The 22,173-nt window shown below is 34.7% G+C and overlaps 1 protein-coding gene across 3 annotated transcripts in view; it reads right to left on the bottom strand.

The window, feature by feature from the left end:
- LOC105339660 (ATP-dependent translocase ABCB1) overlaps positions 1-22,173 on the bottom strand; it is a 29,644-nt gene that overhangs the window by 6,664 nt on the left and 807 nt on the right. The window contains exons 2-25 of one of the 3 annotated variants that reach the window (XM_034453375.2): positions 21,959-22,069; positions 16,304-16,855; positions 15,111-15,265; positions 14,480-14,746; positions 13,945-14,116; positions 13,657-13,781; positions 12,954-13,131; positions 12,389-12,613; positions 11,426-11,551; positions 10,721-10,924; positions 10,174-10,344; positions 9,886-10,047; positions 9,261-9,288; positions 8,612-8,692; positions 6,903-7,069; positions 6,576-6,731; positions 6,004-6,105; positions 5,610-5,687; positions 4,038-4,121; positions 3,420-3,623; positions 2,294-2,394; positions 1,831-1,968; positions 1,080-1,236; positions 270-467 (exon numbers count right to left, since the gene is read on the bottom strand). In XM_034453375.2, coding sequence (XP_034309266.2) covers positions 270-467; positions 1,080-1,236; positions 1,831-1,968; positions 2,294-2,394; positions 3,420-3,623; positions 4,038-4,121; positions 5,610-5,687; positions 6,004-6,105; positions 6,576-6,731; positions 6,903-7,069; positions 8,612-8,692; positions 9,261-9,288; positions 9,886-10,047; positions 10,174-10,344; positions 10,721-10,924; positions 11,426-11,551; positions 12,389-12,613; positions 12,954-13,131; positions 13,657-13,781; positions 13,945-14,116; positions 14,480-14,746; positions 15,111-15,265; positions 16,304-16,552 — 3,528 coding nt within the window. In that variant the 5' untranslated portion in view covers positions 16,553-16,855; positions 21,959-22,069. The remainder of the gene's footprint in view (positions 1-269; positions 468-1,079; positions 1,237-1,830; positions 1,969-2,293; positions 2,395-3,419; positions 3,624-4,037; positions 4,122-5,609; positions 5,688-6,003; positions 6,106-6,575; positions 6,732-6,902; positions 7,070-8,611; positions 8,693-9,260; positions 9,289-9,885; positions 10,048-10,173; positions 10,345-10,720; positions 10,925-11,425; positions 11,552-12,388; positions 12,614-12,953; positions 13,132-13,656; positions 13,782-13,944; positions 14,117-14,479; positions 14,747-15,110; positions 15,266-16,303; positions 16,856-21,958; positions 22,070-22,173) is intronic. The other 2 variants (XM_066072991.1, XM_066072992.1) reach the window with 2 other exon arrangements.

The following is a 22,173-nucleotide window of genomic DNA, read 5'->3' as shown; positions in this document are numbered from 1 at the left end:
TCTATTAAAAATCTATTCCTCTAGTTACTGTAAAATCATTTAAATTGGTGGGGCCCAAATTTCGTGGATTGTGGGTTTTTTGTTTATTTCTGGAAATGTAATTTCAAGGATGCGTCGGTTTTCAGTTTCAGTAAGAAAACTAACTCTTTTAATATGTTTTCGTCAAGGATGTAAATTCATGGGGAAAGGCTTCCCTCGAATACCACGAAAATTGAGTCACCACAAATTCTAATGATTCCATGGCATTCCACTTCAGTAATCCTACTTACCACCGAGCCTCCACTTGGGTCGTAGAACCGCTCTATCATCTGAACAGTGGTACTTTTACCACAACCACTGGTTCCCACCAGGGCCAGTGTTTCCCCCGGGCTCACAGAGAGACTGAGGCCCCCTAGGACCTCAACGTCCGGTCGGGAGGGGTAAGAGAAGCGAACGTCCTTGAACTCTACCGCTCCTGTGAAGGACTTCTAAAAATAGTGCACAACAATATACAAGTTCATTAAGGACTTCTAAAATTGATAAAATTGTTTGTAGTTTACATTTTGTATACAGTTTGAACAAGAATGAATACTTTGTGTGACTGACAAGATTTACAACTTCAGTCAAAATTATTTCCTGAAAATGAAGGGCCAGGTGTGCATGAGGCCATAAAACTCATAGAAGCTCACTTTTGATCTAATGGTCTCATTTTTACCAAAGGCATATATATATATATTGCGGGCAATTCGACTGAAATCAGATGTGAGCATATCTTATTTTAACAGCCACTAGGCCTGAGATGCATTGAAATCATAATACTTAGGAAACCTCATTTTTGCTCAAAGTCTCTTTTTAACACTTCGAGTTCATTTTTAAAAAAAACATCAAAATCAAAAGTGAGCTGACTCACTAGAGTTTAACAGCTCCAGGGCCAGGCTTCGGGGCTATAAAAATTTAGACGAGCTCACTTTTGATCTCGGTCTTACTTTAACAAAAAGAATATATAGTGGAAGAGCTTGACTTAGATCAAAAGTGAGCTCGTCTAATTCTTATTTATGGGCCCGGGGCCAGGTCTGATTTAGTGCTGCTAATTCCCATACCAGTTTCTGACCATCCTCTGTCTTGGCATCAATGGCTGGTTTCCTCTCTATGAGGGAGAACAGTCTACTAGCTGCTCGTCTTCCTTTTGTGAAGTCTGGCGCACTGGACCCTGTGCGTCCAACATGCATTCCACCGAATATGATTGCACCAAACACTCTACAACAGTAACAGAGGTTGGTTGTTTTATTACTACAATTAAATATTTTTTATGCAGATTTCCTACAATAAACTTGAGCATGATTTAATATGATTGTATCAAATGAATACATAAATGTGCATGCAATTCTGTAGATTTTGTATATTGGTAAAAAAAATATATAAATATACATTAAAGAAAGAATCCTTGAACCAGATAATCAAGCGCATTACTACAATTATTATATTACTGTAAATTCTTGATTAAACGCAAGGAAATAATATCAGCGTAAAATCATGAGAAACATCCTTCGCAGATTTTAAAATCTCGCCATTATTTTTTTAGAGTATAAAACTATAAGAAATAAGGAAGAAAGTTAAGTGTTCACAATTTTATATTCTGGCAATCTGATGCAAAACAGCATGATTGTGGAATTAAGTACTCGTATAAATTAATGAATTTAGTGTACTCTTTACAACTACAGTTGGGGAAAAATATTTCACCTACCATTATTAATGCTCAAGATATTGCACTGACTGTTTTTGAGGATTAATCTATGCTTGTTATCAGTAATTCTATTTATAAATACAATATAATAATATCAAAGTGTATACCTGAACACATCCTGGAATCCAAGTCCCTGAGTAACTAAGTAGGCACCATAAGTAAACGAGGCAGCGTAGGCGAAATACATGAAGCACTGAGACACAGCAAATACAACACCATACAGGGCAGCTCTCTTGATCCCAGACCTGTAAAATAATCCCACAACTGATACACAGGGGTATTTTTGCTCTGTGATATTTTCCCCCTTCCACACTTGCAAACACTTTGCCCCATCTTAAATTCGTCCAAATAAAGTTGTGTTAAAACAGAGAAAATCGGGGCCATTGGAATTTGCCCAGTCAGAAATTCACCCACTGACAACGACGGCGAAAGGGGTGAAAATAAAATGAGGGCAAATAAAAACAGGAAAAGTAATTCCCTTTTAATAACTGTGCAACGATCAAACTCATCAATGGAGCAAAATTTCCCACAATGCATTGCTGAACATTAATTTTGGGGGGGCCTACACACCTGTAAATACTGTCAACATGGTTGGAATACTCGTCAACAAAAGTCTTCTCCCTGGTTAGGGATACCACAGTCCTGACGTTATCTATAGCCTCTGTGCAGATCTGGGGGAAAAAAAGAGAGAAATCAATAATTATAGTACAAGTACCTGTATTGCCTCATCTAATTCTTATGAAAAAAAATTGAAAGAGAATGGGAAAGCAAAAATTATCATGGTTATCTCTCTTCTCTCATCTTCCGTGCCTCAATTGTAATCATAGTACCGGTGTCATATAATATTTTGAAACCCCTTGCCAACTGAAATTGGAATAAGGGAATAAGGAGGGGGGTTCAATATATTGTGGCCATAATATTTTGAACCCCCTCTCCAATAGCAATGAAAACTAGAGGGGATTTCAATATATTGCGGCCAAAATATTTTGAACCCCCTCTCCAAAGAGAATTGGAAAAAGGAGGGAGGTTCAATATATTGCTGCCATTATCCTTGCCAATCGAAATTGGAATTTGGGAGGGCGTTCAATTTATTGCAGCCATAATATTTTGAACCCCCTCTCCATTAGCAATGCAGAGGAGTGTTCAATGCATCGTGGCCAAAATATGTTAAACCTGGGGTTCAATATTTCATGGGGGGGGGGGGGGGGGGGGGGGGTCAATATATCGCAGGGTTCAAAATGCATGTATTATCATTTTTCCTCTTGGTAAACCCAACTGTTACCTTCTACGGTTTTTAAGCAATTTCTATTTCAGTAATAAGCTTAACTTTGTTACATATTCTTTTCTGCCTCTTCCATGGATTTATATCCATTTGTGTCCCCTTCCCCCCCCCCCCCCCCCCCCCCAGAAACCTTCATCATCCTCTTTCCTGCCTCTTTCATTTTTTGGCATACTCTATCACTGTTTTAACCAATAGAGTCTGAGACGGTATAAAGCATAGCTTTCTCACCATTTCTACCTTTTCTATGGCCCCTTTCTCCCTTTCCTTAACTTTACTATTTCAGGTAACTGTACTAGTGTCAGAAATTTTAATTAAGCATCGCTCTCTTACTTTTCCATCAACCCACATGCCTTTTTCTATCTTAGAGAACCTCGTCGTGATTTTTAAGCAACTGTAACAGTTTCAGAAACTCACCTTTCCCGCCTCTTCCATTGCTTTCTTGTCCCCCTTGGCAAACCCTGCCACCAGTCTAGACTGGACGACACCCACACCAATCATGAGGGGCATAAATGCAAGTATGACGAGGGTCAGGTTCCAGCTGTAGATGAACGCCACAATGAGGGCAGTGGTCAGCACCGCCAGGGACTCGAGCACCTGTCCTATCTTTGTACCTGTGGCCTGAAATGATCATTCATTCAATGAGCACAGGTGCAAATAGTCATATTTCCAGACTTGAAATAGCCAAGATAAGGATATCCTGTATACACGGTAATTTTCAACCTTCTACACAAAAAAATTTCACCACATCTTGAATTCGCCCAGACACAGTTGTGTTAAAGAGAGATAATAATTATGAGAAATTGGAATTTGCCCAGCCTTAGATTCAGCCGCTGACAACCAGGGTGAAAATAAAATGGGGGCAAATACTCCCTGTATACAGTATTCTCTGCCTTCTTATAGCAGGCATATTATATTCGGACGATTGTCCTTGGGAACGAGAGCATCCGGATAACTGAGGCTCCACTGTATATGGAAACAGAAATTTGACAAGAACAGCACAGAAAAAAGACAGAGGACTGATTCAAGACCTACCCCTTGTACAAGAGCCGCATCACTGGCCAGTCTTGTTGTCAGAGCCCCCACTCGATTCTCGTGGTTGTCAAAGAAACTAATATCCTAAATACGGAAACAACACATGTCAAAGAAAAAATATAATTCTGAACACAGAAATAACTTTTATCAGAGAAACTTATTTCCTTAAGGTATCCCACTCCTCAATGTTCTTGTATCAAGAATTTCTTGTGAAGTATATCATTGAAACCTGTAGACAAAACATACGGTAGTACTTAAAAATTGCAAAGTCTAAGATAATGGGGGTCAGTTTTCATCCCTTTGAGTTATGACCCATTTAATTTGACCTTTTTGCACCTAAAATGCAATTTTAGTCTGATTAGGATTTGTTATCAGTATTTTTGATTAAGCAAACTTATTTCTTCAAATATTGTTTTTTATTATGCACAATGGTCACATTGAATAGAGGGATTACGAAGAGAAAAGTAATTTTTGTGTGACCTTTTTGCACTTAAAATAGACAATTTCTATAACAGTTACAATTGAAATAAAAACTTTTTGAATATCAAGAATTTTGTAAGTTAAATCCAGTTTGCCTTGATGTGTATTCAGTATCATTTTGACATAATAAAACATGGGGGTCAGTGATGTCAAATTTAAGATATATGGCTTCAAAGGTAAAATTCTCGCAAAATTTGGCTTTAAAAATTCAGACATTTTCTATATATGGTAAACATCTATCTCTCTTTCAAGATTTAATCTGTTACATGTCACACAGAACCTAAATAATATGTTACAAACTCATCAAATGTTAAAAATGTAAATATTGAATAGAATAAAAAGAAAAATATATTGAAAATCCATAAAATCGCATATTTCAGTCAATTTCCTCTAAAAAAAACCTTCCACACCAAAAATTTGTTCCCCCGAAAACTTGTTTGTTTCTTGAATTCAAATTGATTTTCTTTCTGAATGTTGTGTAATTATGAAATAATATCTGTGATGATGAAACAAATAAAATCATATTCATTGAAAATATAATGATCATCTGCGCAATGAAATCAAAACGTGAGGAGTGAGATACCTTTACATGGAAATCAAATGACATCGTGACAAATGAGCCTATATCGTGAACACAGAAACAATACGTGTCAGATTTTGATTAATACTGTACACCAGCTGTTATTTCCTGGTATGTAGCTTTTAACACTAGATTTGATTGGCTAATAAGCCGGGTGTAAATCCGTACACCGACTTGAGCCGGAGGTAAGTAACGTGACATCACAATGCATTAAATGTGATATCATAAAGAATTAAAAAAGCATAAATGGCTACTGTGGAATCATTAAATTTCCTGGGGGCCAATTTTCGTGGATTGCTTAAATTTTACAGGTTCGTTGGGACGTAATTTCGTGTATTCTCTAAAACCTACAAAGGAAATATGACTTTATTACCCTAATTTATTAATTCGTGGAGGATGTTAATTCGTGGATGAGAGGTACCCAGGAATTCCACGAAAATTGAGCCACCACGAAATCTAATGATTCCACAGTATTTCATTAAAAGGTTTTTTAATTTTTGATGGTTTTTTACCTGCCAAACGATTGACTTGAAAGCTAGTTTCCTCATCCTCAATGTTAAATCTGAACCAGCTTTTACAAAGCAAATACCCTAGAAAGAAATTGAAAAATTGCAAAATAATCACATACTTATTTATTTGTGAGATATTTTCCACATTTTAACAGAAATTTTTTTTTCCAATGAAACATATGCTAAATTTCACTTCAAAAATCTTTAATTTCTTGAACAATATAAAATGAAAAGGATTTATTTTCTTTTTTAACATGATCCTGTACATTTTGGCCTGAAGCAATTCTTTAATTTTTTTCTGGCCTTAAAAAGATTCAAGTATGAATTCAAGAATGGGGGTGAATAAGGCTTCATGAATAGGATAAAGCTTTGAAAACAAATATGTCTATACAAGTACCAGCACGAGTCGAAGTAATGCATTGAAGACAGCGATTCCCATGATGATGCCCACTAAGATTAGTGACACTCGGTCCTGCTCCTCTTTGGTCATGGAAAACACCTGTAATATTAATCATAACTCTTTTATATTAACATGTACATGGTACTACAGATTACTACTCAGTTAATTGTGCTTTATTTCAATTTCACAAAATTTGCATGAAATTCACCCGACATTCACCTCAAAAGAATTTCATGTGAAATTTTTGTCTGCTTTGTATGACAAATTCTTAACATTATGTAATTTTTAAAAGATGAAAAATTTACTTCACCTGCATTTTTCTTTGAACTCAAGTATTTCACTTGAAAATGATATCACACTGCCCTTTTTATCATTACTTTTTTTTAAATGTAAATATCCAATCATATTAACCAATATATTTATAGCTATCTTTCAATGCACACAACTGATTCGTCAAACTTATGAAGGCAATTCATTCTTATATTACCAGTACCCAAAATTAAAACCAGAATTTCTTCAGTTGAAACTTTTATCAGTCATTGCTTTGCTTGATGCAGGCAGTGCCATACCTTCAAGAATTCAGCCATCAGGAAGGCAAAGGCGGGTTGTATTGCGCCGACGATCACGGAACAGATACTGCCCACTGTTATGTACAGCCACTCGGGTGAGTTCATCTTCATGATCTTACTGAGGGGGGCCAGGGGAATGTCAGCCTCGGCCTCTTCCTGGGGTGAAAAAAATATGTCTAAAAGGGTACATGGTCAACAAAGAGAGAGAGAGAGTGGTAAGAGAGAGAGAAAGATAGAGGTAGAGAAAGAAAGAGGAGATATAGAGGGAAGGAGGGAGGGAGAGAGAGAGAGAAAGAATATGAATTTCAATGACCTAATCTGACTTACTTCGTCAGTTTCTGCTTTGCCGTCAATGACATCATTACTATGGCTGCTCATGGCAGACATCTGCCTAGCAATGGGCGTGGCATGATGACCTTTGACCTTATGCATGAGGGCAGCATTTTCATCCGCCTCTTCATCCTCAAACAGTTCATGTTCCAACTCTTCAGCCACTATTAATGGTACAGTAACAGGTTCATTCCATTGTACACACATATTTTAACAAACTTTGAAGTGAATAAAAGTTAATAAATATTTAAACACTTTTATGTGTCAATAAAGAAATGAATTTCATTTATTGCAGATTCATGGGGCTATGAATTACAATGCTTCATACCAGGATATTTCATGCTGATGTGAAGAACTGTAGTTCATTACCTCATGAATTCTTATATATACATGTATATTAACTTTTAGAAAATGATTTCTTCTATTTATGTTTGAGAAAGTCAGCTAGATCATCAAAAATATGAAAGTAAATATGTTTGCATTATGCATGGTAATGCATCAGTCAAAGTTTAAGTTCATGCAACGATCATTTAATTTGATAATTGACTGACTCTACTGACAGACAGACAAGCATGTATATAACCAAAATCAGGTCAGTAAAAAGTAAAATGAAATAAAATAAACTATTACAGCATTACCAGAAAAAGGAAATCTAATTTAAACATAACAAAAATGTTAAAATCCAACACAAGTTCATAATATTATGCAATATACATTTTAAACCTAGGATTGATTTATTATGCAAAATTTTTTTGAACCCCTGGGTTCAATACATTATGCAAAATATCAAAATATTACATGTAAAATGTAAATGCAACTGTACTGTATTTCAATATTGGTATATAGCTAAAGATGTGCATTAAATTAATTACAGGTTACAGATTCTAAATGATAAGGGTAATTTGCAGTGTACTATAATTCTAACATAGTTTAACACTTAACAGTGAAAAGGGACTAGGAGTGCTTTTCGATTCAATAACAAGTGTTTACAGAGCCCATGGCTGATACCAACAGCAATTTTAGCTCTTTACACTCAACATGTACCCATGCATTAACATTCAACTACTCGGACAATAAGTATGAAGCAACAGTATATTGATAATTACATGTACCAAGCCCTAAAACATTGCGACGCCTCAGACATTATAACAAGTAACAGTGACACGTACAACACCAAAATTTGTTATACAACACATGCAATGACCCATTCAATAAATTTCTACATCAGTGCTTCTCAACATCCCATGAAATCTTCTTATCCTTCAGTCTGCCTCTCAACATAACAATTTCACATGCAAGACAAGTATACAATTTGCGAGGTCCAGCAGTGCAATTGCTGAAGGATTTCAACAAAACAGTAAAGAGACAATAATTGTCAACATGCATATAACAAACGTCAAGATAACTAAATTACATTCAAATAATGGCTTAAAGACAGAAGCAGGTTTTGGTGTGCTTTTCTTTGCGGGGGGAAAACAGTCAGATAAAATGAATTATATCTACACCCCTCCCCCCTCTGAACATTTATCATGAATCATAAAAATTTTTAAATTTCAAATGAGAGAGGAATATTTTTCTGACAGTTTTCCTGTGACATGTTGGAATCCTATACCATTGAGTTTTACAACTGTACTAGTCTCATACCCGAGTTCATGCCATCGCCTCATGCTATAACAAGACAGACGTAACGACTCATTAATACTCACACTTACCCTGAGTTGAGCTCACCCAGGCCAAGAACGAGTCTTTGACTTGAGGTGAGGGAGTTTTATCCAATGAAAATGAAGCTGATCAGAAAATTCAAACAAATGTTGAAAACATTGGTCTTACGGACAATTCTGAATGCAATATATGGTAATTACCGGTATCTGTTCTTTCTATTTTAAATCTAAGTACAATGAAATAGTAATGAATATGAATGAGAAAAATCTCAATATGAATTTCATAATCATGAGATATATATAGGTACATGATACAATGTACTGCTTGCAAAAAAAAAAAAAAATTGTGAATAAGAAATGTACTTGTTTAAACTAAAAAAATCATTTTTTTTATATACAAATATTCCAAATTTCATGACACAAGACCAATTCATATGTGCAATTCAGTTAATAAAGAAATGGGAAAAAAAAAGTATGTAAAATTTAAGAAAATTCTACAAAAATATTTAACAAACTCCCACTAGAGCACTCTCCTATTGGGAGAGGGTTTTATTTTTGAGAGATGCCTTTCCAAGAAATGTCATAGAGGGGGTTACGCAATGGATGCAGCCAGTGAATTCAATATGTATAAATGTTGATCGACTGTTTGGTGGAAATTAATTGACAGCAATGTGTAAATGTACAATGTACATACCTTCCTCTGTTTCTTCATTAGTTTGGGACTACAACAAAAAAGTGTCACAATTATTGAAAAAAAAATTACAATAACCAGAAAACAAAGCTTACATTTGATGTATGAAATTTATGTTTGTGCATCAGTATTAGAAAAAAAATATAATATCTTGATTTATTTACACATGAAATCAAACAACAGTGAAAGATAACAATGAAAAAATAACTCTCATTTCTATGAATAATAAAGAGAAAAAAAATTTCACTATTTGTTAAGAATGATAATTCATGGATTAAGAGTATCCCAAAAAAAACCCACATTATTAAGCCACAGTGAAAAATAATGATTCAGATCTACAGTTACTGTACATGTTTAACAAACAATTTTGCCTGTCAGTTACCATCTTACCTGTAGACTGACCCTATTTTACCTGTGACTTAACATATAGACCTGATTTTACCTGTGAGTTGACAACTTTCCTGTTAATTAAACTGATTTTACCTGTGAATTGACATCTTACCTGTAGATTAACCTGATTTTCCCTGTGAATTGACACCGTAATACCCGTATATAGACCTGATTATATCTTTGAGTTGACAATTTACCTGTAGATTGATCTAATTTTACCTGTGAGTTGACACCTTACCTGTAAGTTGACCAGGGTGTAGTAGAGTCCCTTCCTGTCCATTAGTTCTCTGTGACTGCCCCTCTCATGGACCCGACCGTCCGCCATGCTGAATATTACGTCCGCGTTTCTAACCGTCGTCAGTCTATGGGCCACCACAATGGTGGTCCTCCCAACTTCTGCCTGAAAGGAGCAAAATCAAAAGAAACTGAATTGGGATATCATGAAGAATCTTAATTAATTTCCTACAAAAGAAACTTTTCTGCCTATATGATATCAATAATTTTTTAGAGCAACTTTTTGACATACCCTTTCCAAGGCTTTCTGCACCACCGCCTCGCTTTCATTATCCAGTGCTGAGGTTGCCTCATCCAGCAGTAAGATCTTGGGGTTTCTGACCAGGGCCCGCGCGATGGCGATTCTCTGCTTCTGTCCCCCACTCAGCTGGGCTCCCCTGTCCCCCACCAAAGTCTCATAGCCCTGTAAAGGAATTCCATAGCTTACCAGTTATCTAATTTGCAATCCAATACTATTTCAGTTAGCCTTTATTCTAAATAATGACCATACTTCAACATTCAAAAAAGGCAAAAATTCACTCTGACTTTCATCTATCTTTTTGACAACACATTAACTCTTTGGTTGATTTAAATAAATTGCGATCAAAACATTCACTCTTTGGAAAAATTCATTAAATTGCAAGCAAAAATTCATAAAGTGGGTAATACTAAATGAATTCCAATCAAACATTCATATTCTAATTGTGACCAAACATTCATTCTTGATTTTTTAAACAAAACATAAATTGCGACCATTGAAACATTCACCCTTTGTGATCATAATGTCAATAATTTCAGACCTGTGGGAGTTCCTTTATAAATGTGTGGGCATTGGCCTCCTTAGCAGCCTGTTCTATCTCCCCCTGCGTTACATCAATTCGTCCATAGCGGATGTTCTCGGCGATGGTGGTACCGAACAGAACAGGTTCCTGGCTGACCACACCAATCTGCTGGCGCAGCCAGGTCAAGTTCATCTCCTTGACGTCAACGTCATCCACACTCACCTGTCAGGTAAAAAGTATAGTTTATTCAAATGACATACAAGTAAGAATTTTTTCCATCATGCAATACGCATAAGCAGTTGTGCAATACTGCTGAAGTTGATACAGGTGCAACATCATGAGAGGCAATTTTGGTAAAAAAAATAAAGTGAAACATTAATATCTTTTCTTTTTATTAATAAAACATTGAAATAAATTCTCTTCTTTGATTGGCTGAACTCATAAATGACTGTCAGTTCAATGAAAAAATGTAGACTAATATCAATACTGAACCATTCTATGTAACTTAAAAGTGTACAAAGTTTTGCATCATGGACCTAATGATTTGCAATAAAATTAACAAGTAGTTAACTATTCATAATTGAAAAATATGTTAGAAAATTGAACATAACACTTTACAAGACAGTTACTTAATATCAATTTACAATGCTACAGAAGGAATTCAAATAAACATAAGGTAATGCAGTTATTTATGTCACAATTAGCAAATCCTTCTAGAGTTACCTGCCCTTCCTCGGGATCGTAGAATCTCTGTAACAGTTGGATAATGGTACTTTTACCGCAGCCTGATGATCCAACTAATGCCACCGTTTGTCCCTTCTGTACATCCAAATCGATGCCTTGTAGAATCTGTAAAAAAGCAAAACAAATCAAATAAGCTTCAAACATCCTCTGACATGGCAAAACAAGGCAGGCCAAACAACTATAATCTAAGTTAACTTAATTTAAACAACAGATGTTTGTGAAACACTTGTGCCCCCCTCCCTTGGAAATATCCACCAAAAAAATTCATGTAAACTGCAAATATTTGGAATTTTTCTAAGTACAAAGGCCATAACTCTGTCGAAGACTGCTCTATCATACCCAAAATCGAACTTGAACTAGATATTATCATGATAAACCTGTATACCAGATTTCATTTCAATATGTTCATCCTCTGCAAAGAAAATGAGTGGAAAATGCAAATAACTGGAATTTTTCTACGTCCAAGGGCCATAACTCTGTCGAAAATTGCTCGATCGTACCACCACTATCGAACTTGACCTAGATATTATCAAGATAAACCTGTATACCAAATTTCATTTCAATATGTTCATCCTCTGCAAAGAAAATGAGCGGAAACTGTTGGTGGACCGACCGACCGACAGCAGCAAAGCAGCAAAGCGAGGGGGGGGGGGGGGGGGGATAAAAATAAACAAACACTATGTTTGAATTAAACCTGAGATAAGAGATCCTAAATCAGTTATATATCTGATGTTTTGTGATTTAAATTTTTTTTTTTTAATTGATCAACTTGTCGGCAATAATTCAATTTTTTCAGAAAGACGTATGAAAAGAATCTTAAACAAACAGTTATAGCATTCAAGAACTATTTTACACGGATAATTCTTCTCTCAAATAGCTATTGCAAACCTTGCAAAATTATCTTACACACTTTCAGAATAAATTTGATGCATTTAAACGTACAGGGATGTTGGGTCGAGCGGGATAACGGAAATGGACTCCTCGGAACTTGATGTTCCCCTCCATCTTCTCTAGCTTCCTGCCCCCTTCCTGCTCATAGTTTATCTTGGATTTCTGTTCGATGATGGAGAATACTTTGGTGGCCGCCCCGCGAGCATTAGCGATGATTTCCAGGGTGGGGAAGGCGTGACCCAGAGACATGGAACCAATCATCACCCCCAAGAACACCTGTAAAAGAAAAGCCAGCAATGGAGTGAGTTTTTCCTTGTCACTCTTAGGAGCAGCTGTGAAGAATGAAGATATCACAAGATGTTTAAATGTAGATTTCAAAAGATGTTTAAATGTAGATATCAAAAGATGTTAAACTGTAGACATCAAAAGATGTTAAACTGTAGATTTCAAAAGATGTTAAATTGTAGATATCAAAAGATGTTAAACTGTAGATTTCAAAAGATGTTAAAATGTAGATATCACAAGATGTTAAACTGTATATATCAAAAGATGTTAACCTGTAGATCTTAGAAGATGTTAACTCGTAGATAACTCCCTGACAAGACATTAAACTTACAGTGAGGGTGTCCCCTGGGTCGAAATCCTCATCAGGGTCTTGCATGAGTTTGACTCCATAGTAAAACGCCACACTGAGTGCAGAAAAGATCAAGAACCAGAAGGCACTGACTGTCAGTCCTAGCACCACGCCCTTTTTGGCCGCATTATTTTTGGCGTGCATCAGGTTGGCATTATACCTGTGGAACAGAATCAAAACATTGACGGACTAAAGATGATTGATTTCAATTTATAGGTATATTTTTTCTGTGTTTTCTAGTTGTTTTCTTTGTTACTCTCTATCATTTATAGAGCAAGCAAAACAAAATGTGAAAATTCACTATGCACATGTCAAACAGAATAAAAAAAAAAATGGACTTTAGATTTTCAGATTCTGAATATAATTTTCTTTTATTCTCAAGAATTATCATTTACATGATTGACTCTATTTTCAATTATCATACAATTAATGTACTGTTTTGATTTTGAGTAAAAGAATGCTTCAAGGTCTGCACCATTTACACTCCTCTGAGACAGGAAGTACCATTTACACTTCTTTACAACGACCACCCTTTACAATCACTATAACCGTTTACACTCCTTTACAATCATAATTACCATTTGCACTCCTTTACAACCACCACCCTTTACACTCCTTTACTATCACAATTACCATTTACACTTCTTTACAATCACCGTTTACACTCCTTTACAATCATAATTACCGTTTACACTCCTTCTCCTGCCCATTGAAGGCGGTTACCGTTCTGATGGCTGAGAACACTTCCTCCGCTACCGACCCCGCACTGGCGTAGGCCTGCGACTCCTCTCCCGACAAATTACGCACCCACTGTAATCAACAGAATGAAGACTATGAAACTGCACACCAATACATATTGTTTTCATTTTTAGTAATTTGTCAAGAATTCTGACATTCTTAATACCGGTAATAAAAACCCTGATAAATGGGTATTCAATATAAAATGATAAATAAAACCAGAAACATCCCTTACCCTGGTCAATGTCCCACCGATTAAAATGATGAGGGGACAGAATGCGACAGTAGCCAATGCTAACTTCCACCCAGAGATGAACGCGATGACAAAAGAGATCACAAATGTGGTCGTCCACTGGAAAAATGTGGCTATCTTGTCTCCCATGCCGTCATATATCAAATGCATGTCTCTGGAGAAAAAACACCCAAAAATAAATGTTAACAATATTAAAAGAGTTGCTTATGTGATGGGATGGTAGAAATAATGATGGGCCAGACCAGGATTTGTACACTGGTCCTAGACCTCCTTCTACCTTTTCATTTCTTCCTTTAACTTTAATTTTTTAGAGACAACCCTGTATATCAAATGAGCTATCAGGCACTCAACACATGCAATGAAAGTGGTCTGACTATCACACTTCAAATTTTTCAAGAATATAAATTCTTACCCTTGGTCATATTTTACAAGTAAATATTTGTCTTTTAGTTAAATACATTTGTTTTACTGTTTAAATGCAAATTTTCTTTTTACAAAACTCTGCATGCATTCTTACTCTGAAAACCGTGTGCTTAATTCACTGCTTTCGTGTGTATCAAACCACTCCATGTCCTGGCGCATGATGGAGCGAAAGAAAAGCTTCCGGATGACCCGGATCTGTCTTTCTGCGGACACAGTGAAACAGAAGATGCTGGTGAAACCGAGCGTGAAGGCTCCAATCGCGATCAGACAGAAGTACAGGGCATGCTCCTTTGCAATGTCTAAGATATCAAGACTCTTCAGTAGCTCTTCACGGTTCACTAGCGTGGTCAAGTTGGTGTCACTGCAAAACATTAAGTAAAAATATAAGACCAAAAAATTAATTTTTTGTTTGTAAGGAACTGCCACAACTAACATGATCATGATGGAATTTTTAAAATCAGTCCTGTAGAAAAATGCATGCCATTTAAAAATAAGTTTCTCTTTTTCTCCAATAGCAGTATATATATGTCACATCAGCTTAACTGTACCCACAGTAATTAACAACACAGCCATATTCATGATATTAAAATTTTTAAACTTTAAAAAAAAAAGAGGGTTATTATATTTTGATTTTGAATCAAATGTACTTTTTATCCATATTGAATTATAAAACAACCATAGTTTAGCAATAAGTGTAAATTGTAACAGTGATAAATTGACCCTACCTGAAGTTCGTTCCCTTGGCGATGTCGTACAGAATGAAGTAATTGGCCAGATCTCCGTACACAAAGAAGTTGATGGGCGTGGCACACCCCGTCCCCATGGCGCACAATATCCCCACGGCCAAAATAATCTTATCAAACAGACTCCCATATCGGAACTGAAAAATACGCAAGATCATCATTATCTTAAATTATAATGTCCATGGCTGCATTTTACAAAAGTGCTATGACCTGCATCAAATAACTTACAAATGCTTGACAATGGCTACCTAAAACTTGTAAATGTATAAATTCTGATGGAATACTTTTCCAGAATTATCTCTCTTGAATGCGCTTTAGACATTTCATTTTCTCTGACAACACGATAGTAGGCCATTAATATATCTATAAAATTCATGACATCGGAAAGATTTAAGGCTTATTTTGTAAAAATTGAGCCCTAGCTGGTCTCTTTTCTCTTATTCCCCTTTAATATATTCTGTCCATCTGCATCAGTACTACGAAACATGGTCATAACAAAGCACCATGGATAGGAAATTTTGATTTGTTATCAATGCAATTTGTTTTATCTGATAAGATCGTAATACATTTACAAGATTGAAGTTGTAAGTGTGAATTTGTTATAAGCGTGCATGTTCTTCGCTGTAACCTAACCAATTAGAGTTGTTTTGCGAGATTTCATGTTTAGATTTATATGAAACAGCTCTCTGAAAATTCAGGAAATTTTCTGCTTATATATAATATACATTCTAATTCAATTTTTCCAGAGTTATCTCTCTTGAATGTGCTTTGGACATTTCATTATAGATCTGTTAATCACTTATTCTACATTACAGACTGATAGTAATTAACACATATGTATGAAATTTTTTGTAAATTTCATCAATTTTTTTTAGATAGTTCAATGACTGTTGCATTCACGGGTCTAAATATACATAAGCAACTGTGCCCAATCACCTAAAATTCATATGAAACTAAACTCACATGGGGAGCAACTAACTTTGAATGTATATTATACATGAGTCTTGGTGTAAAAACTTATATATAACCGTGGATATAACTATGTAATATGTACATTCAGATAGGAGTTAAAATCACATTAACAATGCCATATAACAGCTAGTACTTAATAAGAGTGATGCATCTAGATAATAAACTCGATAATAAATCTACTATCATAAAAGTCAAGTACTGACCAGAGTAAAGAACCCGATTTGTTGAACTTTCTCCTTCTGCTTGTCTTTATTCACCGTCCTCACTTTGACCTCCGGGTTTATTGTAACCGTGGCCTGGCCTTTCTTGGGTTCCGCAGGCACTCCGTTTTCCGAGACTCCATTTTGTTTCCCGCTTTCTCCGTTTTGGTGGACGTGCTCTCCGTTTTGAATCGGAATCTTCTCGTCCATCTGGATGTCCTTAGCTGTTAGTGTCGTATTTTGTTGCTCCATTGTTTTTTGTTTTTTTTAAATATTAATTAAAAATCTCCCAGATTTGACACTTGTATATAATAATGTATATATAATTACATATAGTGTTTATGTAGAACTTGCCGTAACAATTCTAATCTAATCGTCAGAAGTGCTATAATAATGAAAATATAGCTTAGTTAACACTAGCTGGCAAATTGCGCACACAAACACTAATTTCAATATTATCTTAAACTTTGCGGCTGAATTTCCACCTATTAGACTGATGATTCAGAATCACTATGTTCTAAATTCCAACTCTTCATGGTGCTTAGGAAAATTTCCCTGCAAATAAAAAAAACAACAAGAAATTACATCATCCTGATCCTTATATAGGTCTAGTGAAAAAAAAATAAAAATAAAGGAATCTATAAATATTAGCACTTGTAATAGATGAGGAGGAATGGCCACGACTCATGAGGCTCAAACTCAGTGACGACCGTTCAGATTGCATGAGCTTATTTAAAGGGCTAACCTACCTTAATTAAAATTCCTACAAATGTTTTATGAAAAAACTAAATGTCATACAACATACCAGGGAGACTATCTTCTTATGTGTAGGTCTTTAGTATCTATAAGGTTTGATTTATGAGAAAGTATTAGGTCTCTTAAGGAATGTTAGGTCTGGCCTCTTATATATATAGACATCTCTACTCTACCCTTTTTCAGTTCTATGTAATAAATCAGTTAACATTTATCCGTTTGTTCTGTCAATATAAAAGCTTAATCCAATTTGCGGTAAATTCTCCCATTCATCTTATATCTCTTTTAAATTTCTTAAATTTATACCTGATTTTACATTAAAAAAAAAATTAAGATTCTGTGGTAATTGATTTCAATATTTGTTTTAAAATAACCAATTATTTGTGGATTTCCTTGATGAGCTGATTCACAGAATTCACTGTTCATCAAAGTGCAATTTCTATTATAATACATTAATATTTCTCCATTTAATGGTATCATAATAGTCCACGAATTAATGTATCCTAGAAAGTGTAGGCCAAACTCTGATTTTCATTAAATGAATGACTATCGATGAAACCCCATTATATCGAAAAGCTTAATAAGAGTATTAAATAAATTGTATCATTACCATGCGATAGTTTAATTCCTCACTGCTGCATATATTTATCTTTAAAAGTTCACAATAATCGGTTTTCCCAGCATTTTTTCCACAAATTTATTATTATACACACTATGTCACTAACAGTACTTAATATATACATGTATATATGTACAGTATGATTCTAAACCAGCTCTTGAAAATTTACGATATTAATGTGCTAAAGCATGTTTATATATCCATGATTTATGCATGAATGCACATCAATTTTATCATAACCGCCTGCCTAGGCCTTTACATGGAGAACAGAGGTGAGAAACTGGAATGGAAACAAAATGCGGCGTAATAATCTACCAAAAAAAAAAAAAAAGCAAATCTATTTTGCTCACTTTTTTTTAGGGAGTGAGGGAAGAGAAATTTAACATTTTTTAAAAAAAATACCCAAACCATGCAGTAAATGAATATTTCAAACACCCATCTAGCTTCCAAATATCAACTATTAAAGTCTATTACAATCATGTCATTTACATGTATTTGTAATTTCTCGAATTACGAATGTATAATTCATTTACATAGCCACAGATAAAAAAAAATGACAATGCCAGAAAAAGAGGATAAATACAAAATACATGAAATAGTGCATGTGTACCCATTTCAGTATACACGTTCTTAGCAATCAAAGGGAAGTTTAACATATAAATTTGATGTACGTAATTATAGAAACTTAAAATTGGTTTGTCAAAGTTAATTGACCCAGATAAAATTATTTCCTTTTACAAACCCTTTTCACATTGCGAATACTAGTGTGAGTCAACTTCAAAGCATGAGTGGTCTGGCACATGCAGACTCGATCAGAATCATACAAACTGAAACTTGTAGACAGCGTACCGGTACTTAGTTATTTAAGGCAGGATAATTTTACTTTGTTTCTTAGCACATACAGTGCTGTACATGAATGTATTCGTATCTCAATTTGATTTGAAAATTTTCACATCAGAGCTATATGTATACAAATTGTTTTTTTTTACTTACGTGTTATAGAAAAAAAAAATATCTTAAAAATAATTTGATCATCAATCTAAATGCATGGGTTTTTTTCTTTGATATTAATAAAGACATGCACAGAATCTTTCCATCTCTCCATCTCTCATCCTAGGAGAATACAATTTAGCTAAACTCACTAATTGTAGCTTGCTCAATATATCATTTAATATATATGAATAAGGCCAAAATAAAATTACTGTTGGTCTGGAATTGCCTCCTGCCTAATTGAAATACCCCCCACCCCTACCCCCCATCAATAACATTTTATTTACTAGCAAAAAATCAAGAATTTTTTTTTTTTGGTTGCTTTTTTTTTTCATTGTACAATGTTTACATATAAAGTTAGAAGTTCACTCAGATTTTTATTTCTTAGTTACCAATTTTTAATCAGCTGAACTTCCAGTTTGAAAAATTAAAAAAATTCTCCCTTCTGGGTTTAGAAACCCCCTGGCGGCAATTGCAACAAAGATTTTTTTAAGGATGCATGGCCTTTTAATTGCGTAACAGTCTCAGATAAGCGAAACTTGTTTTATCTCTCTGACATAAGATTTGTTAGTTCTATTGATTTATAATAAGTCAAAATAAAAAATTTTTTTTCACTGTTTGTATAAACCTTTTCAGTTGGACTTTGTACTTAGCTTAAATATATAGATTTACATACATATACTAGCTGGTATCGCATTTTATACCTTTTTTGATGCCTTTTTTTCCACATTTTTTTTGTACAGTAAATATGTACCGTTAAACTAAATTGAACACCAGTGATCATACCTGGTTTATCTATAAAGAGTTAATTCATTGAAGGGTACTCAGTATAAAAAATAAAATAATGAAGCAAGAATAGCTGGGGTTTTTCTTTATTTTGACACAATTAAAGCCTCACGTCAGCGAGGTGAGAAAGTAGAATGAATGCAATGTGCCAACCCACATTCACACAGCTGACGCAAGGCGATTTACGAATTAAATAACTACACGGTGTCAAAATATAGAACGCCTGACCCCAATAAGACGCAAAAAAGAACATTAAAACTGCATGGTTTTAAAATACACTGTATATCAAGACACAGTCCTAAGCTATAAGAAATCCGCTGTTAACGTAAATAACTTACCGTATTCATGTCCTAACACAGAGTCAAAATATAGAACTTTATTATAATAGCTGAATTAGACACACAAGCACAGAGTGGCTATATTATTTTTTTAAGATCTGCATGGATAATTTATGAAAAGGACTTTGTTAAAACATTAATAAATCTGATTGACTATAGCATATGGGCTGTTAGTTCAGAATTTAAATGAAGGAGGTTTCTAAATGCAAGAAACATTTATTATTTTTTTTCAGGTCAGCAAAAGAAATTCCTGAAGATTTCCTGTGACCCTATTGTAATGTCTCAAGTGAATTTCCTGTGTTTTCAGGTCTTTATATGTACAAATATTATCATAATTGATACCACTGAAAGTGATACGTAAATACCATTTTAACAAGACCTTGGACTTTCAGTAGGGCTTAGCTATCTATTTCTTGCGTCAAAACAAATTAAAATAATGCGGTTTCAAGCGAAATATGCACTGGTTGCCTAGTCTTGGCTCAAAATCTTGACAAATCTTGTTGATTTCAAAGAACCATGGCTGAGTGGCCAGCAATGAAATAGACAGGTCTACGTCACATTGCTGTTTGAGACAACTACCAAAAGTCCAAGCTCTTGTTAAAATGGTTCTAAATCACTTGAATTCCACTTTCTATTCTACATGTAATTTTAGAATAAACATCATTATTACTATTAATAGTTTTAATAAAATACCACCCCCAATACACACATCTATTTTCTAGATTTTGAATCAGGTGCAAACAAGAGGAGGTGGTGGTTTGGGAAAATAAAAAAGAATTGATTCAGAAGGGGTCTTAATCAAATAATAGCAGTCATACTGTTACCACTAACCAGCACGACATATTTCAAAATCATTTCAAACTCAAGACTTTAATTTTGCTGGAATATTTTCTTACAACACATGTCCCCTTGACTTAATAAAGACATTACAAAAGTGTTTTATATGCTCTCTCTCTCTCTCTCTCTCTCTCTCTCTCTCTCTCTCTCTCTCTCTCTCAAGCTTTCTCTCCCTCTTGTTCTTTCATTATTTGTAACATAGAATGCTAAAATTCGAAAAATATATGGTTAAGGCTACATATATCAAAAGTGAAATGGACATCATTAACGATAAGTTGAACAATACTTGAATTCATTGATATTTATTGGTGGTATGACCCTCAGCCCCTTGAAAGCCACTGTTTAAAAATACATCAGTCTTGCATATCGATGTACCTTTATCACGGTTGCTTATAAATCTCATACAGTGGCAGGTATTAGATTTCACCCAACCACTGAGTTTTACAATAGGTCAACTTTTCAACTTCTAGAAATAAATTTAAAATAGGGTCAAAGCTAAGCTTTGATTGATTGAGCCATTTTTAAAAAATAATTGAAAAGAAAATTGGTTAGCAATTGTAGAATTACGAGAAAATGCTACGTTTTTCAGTAAGTTGGGAGACAATATTATACAAATTTTTGAAAAATATTTTAATACATGCATGTACACACATGTATGTTAAATTGCAACATGAATGTAAACGACGTATATACAGGCAAAACACGCTTAATATACTTAACGAATTGCCAGGGACGGCCGATTTTGTTTTGTTAAAAGCCTAATTCATTATACCGGTAACCCGTCAAAATATACAACATGATATTAAAGACACGGGGAATGAAAAGCACACTTTGCTGTAAGCATTAATTCATTGAAAGCGTGTTTGTTATAACAGTGTTTTACAGTAATGTGTAGTGAGTCGGGACACTAATATACACTAACACTGACAGACTAGTCATGTCCTGTTTTACTTCTATTTATAACTACCGCTAGATAATTATGATAGTACATAATCATAAATAAAGAAGCATGTTACACTAATTTAGAGGCTTGTTTACTCCCATTTGGAGCGACAAATACTTTTGCATACTAGTTTGAAATACTAATTATAACTATAAAAGGCCTGGGGGTATTCAGTTCTTTACAAAAATTGGGCCAATTAACCCAAAACAGTCTTCTAATTTCCATTAAAAGATCACTAAAGTCTTCAGATAAGTTGATCGAATCAAAAGTTGTCCATGTAAAATTCACAACTGTTTACATATAAAAAATTGTTTGTTACAACCAGCAGTTAAACTGGTTTAGAAACTGACAAATAAATACTTTGTGTGTATATAGGCATTGCTGTCACTAACCTCAGACAAGACACGATAATTACTGCAGTCCCATTCTTAATTATTTGGGTTCATTATCGTTAATTGATGTTCAGAGTGATCCAATATCCTCTCATTTAATACGTCAATTTCCTGGAAAGTTAACACAACATAAACAAATGCATCAGTAATTAAATATATTGCTACATTTATATATAGACATACATTCGAGAGACGTTCATACAAATATTAGAACC

Source organism: Magallana gigas, chromosome 10, assembly GCF_963853765.1.
Source record: "Magallana gigas chromosome 10, xbMagGiga1.1, whole genome shotgun sequence".
In the NCBI taxonomy this organism is placed as follows: Eukaryota; Metazoa; Mollusca; class Bivalvia; order Ostreida; family Ostreidae; genus Magallana; species Magallana gigas.
This window is presented reverse-complemented; position numbering and strand designations above follow the sequence as displayed.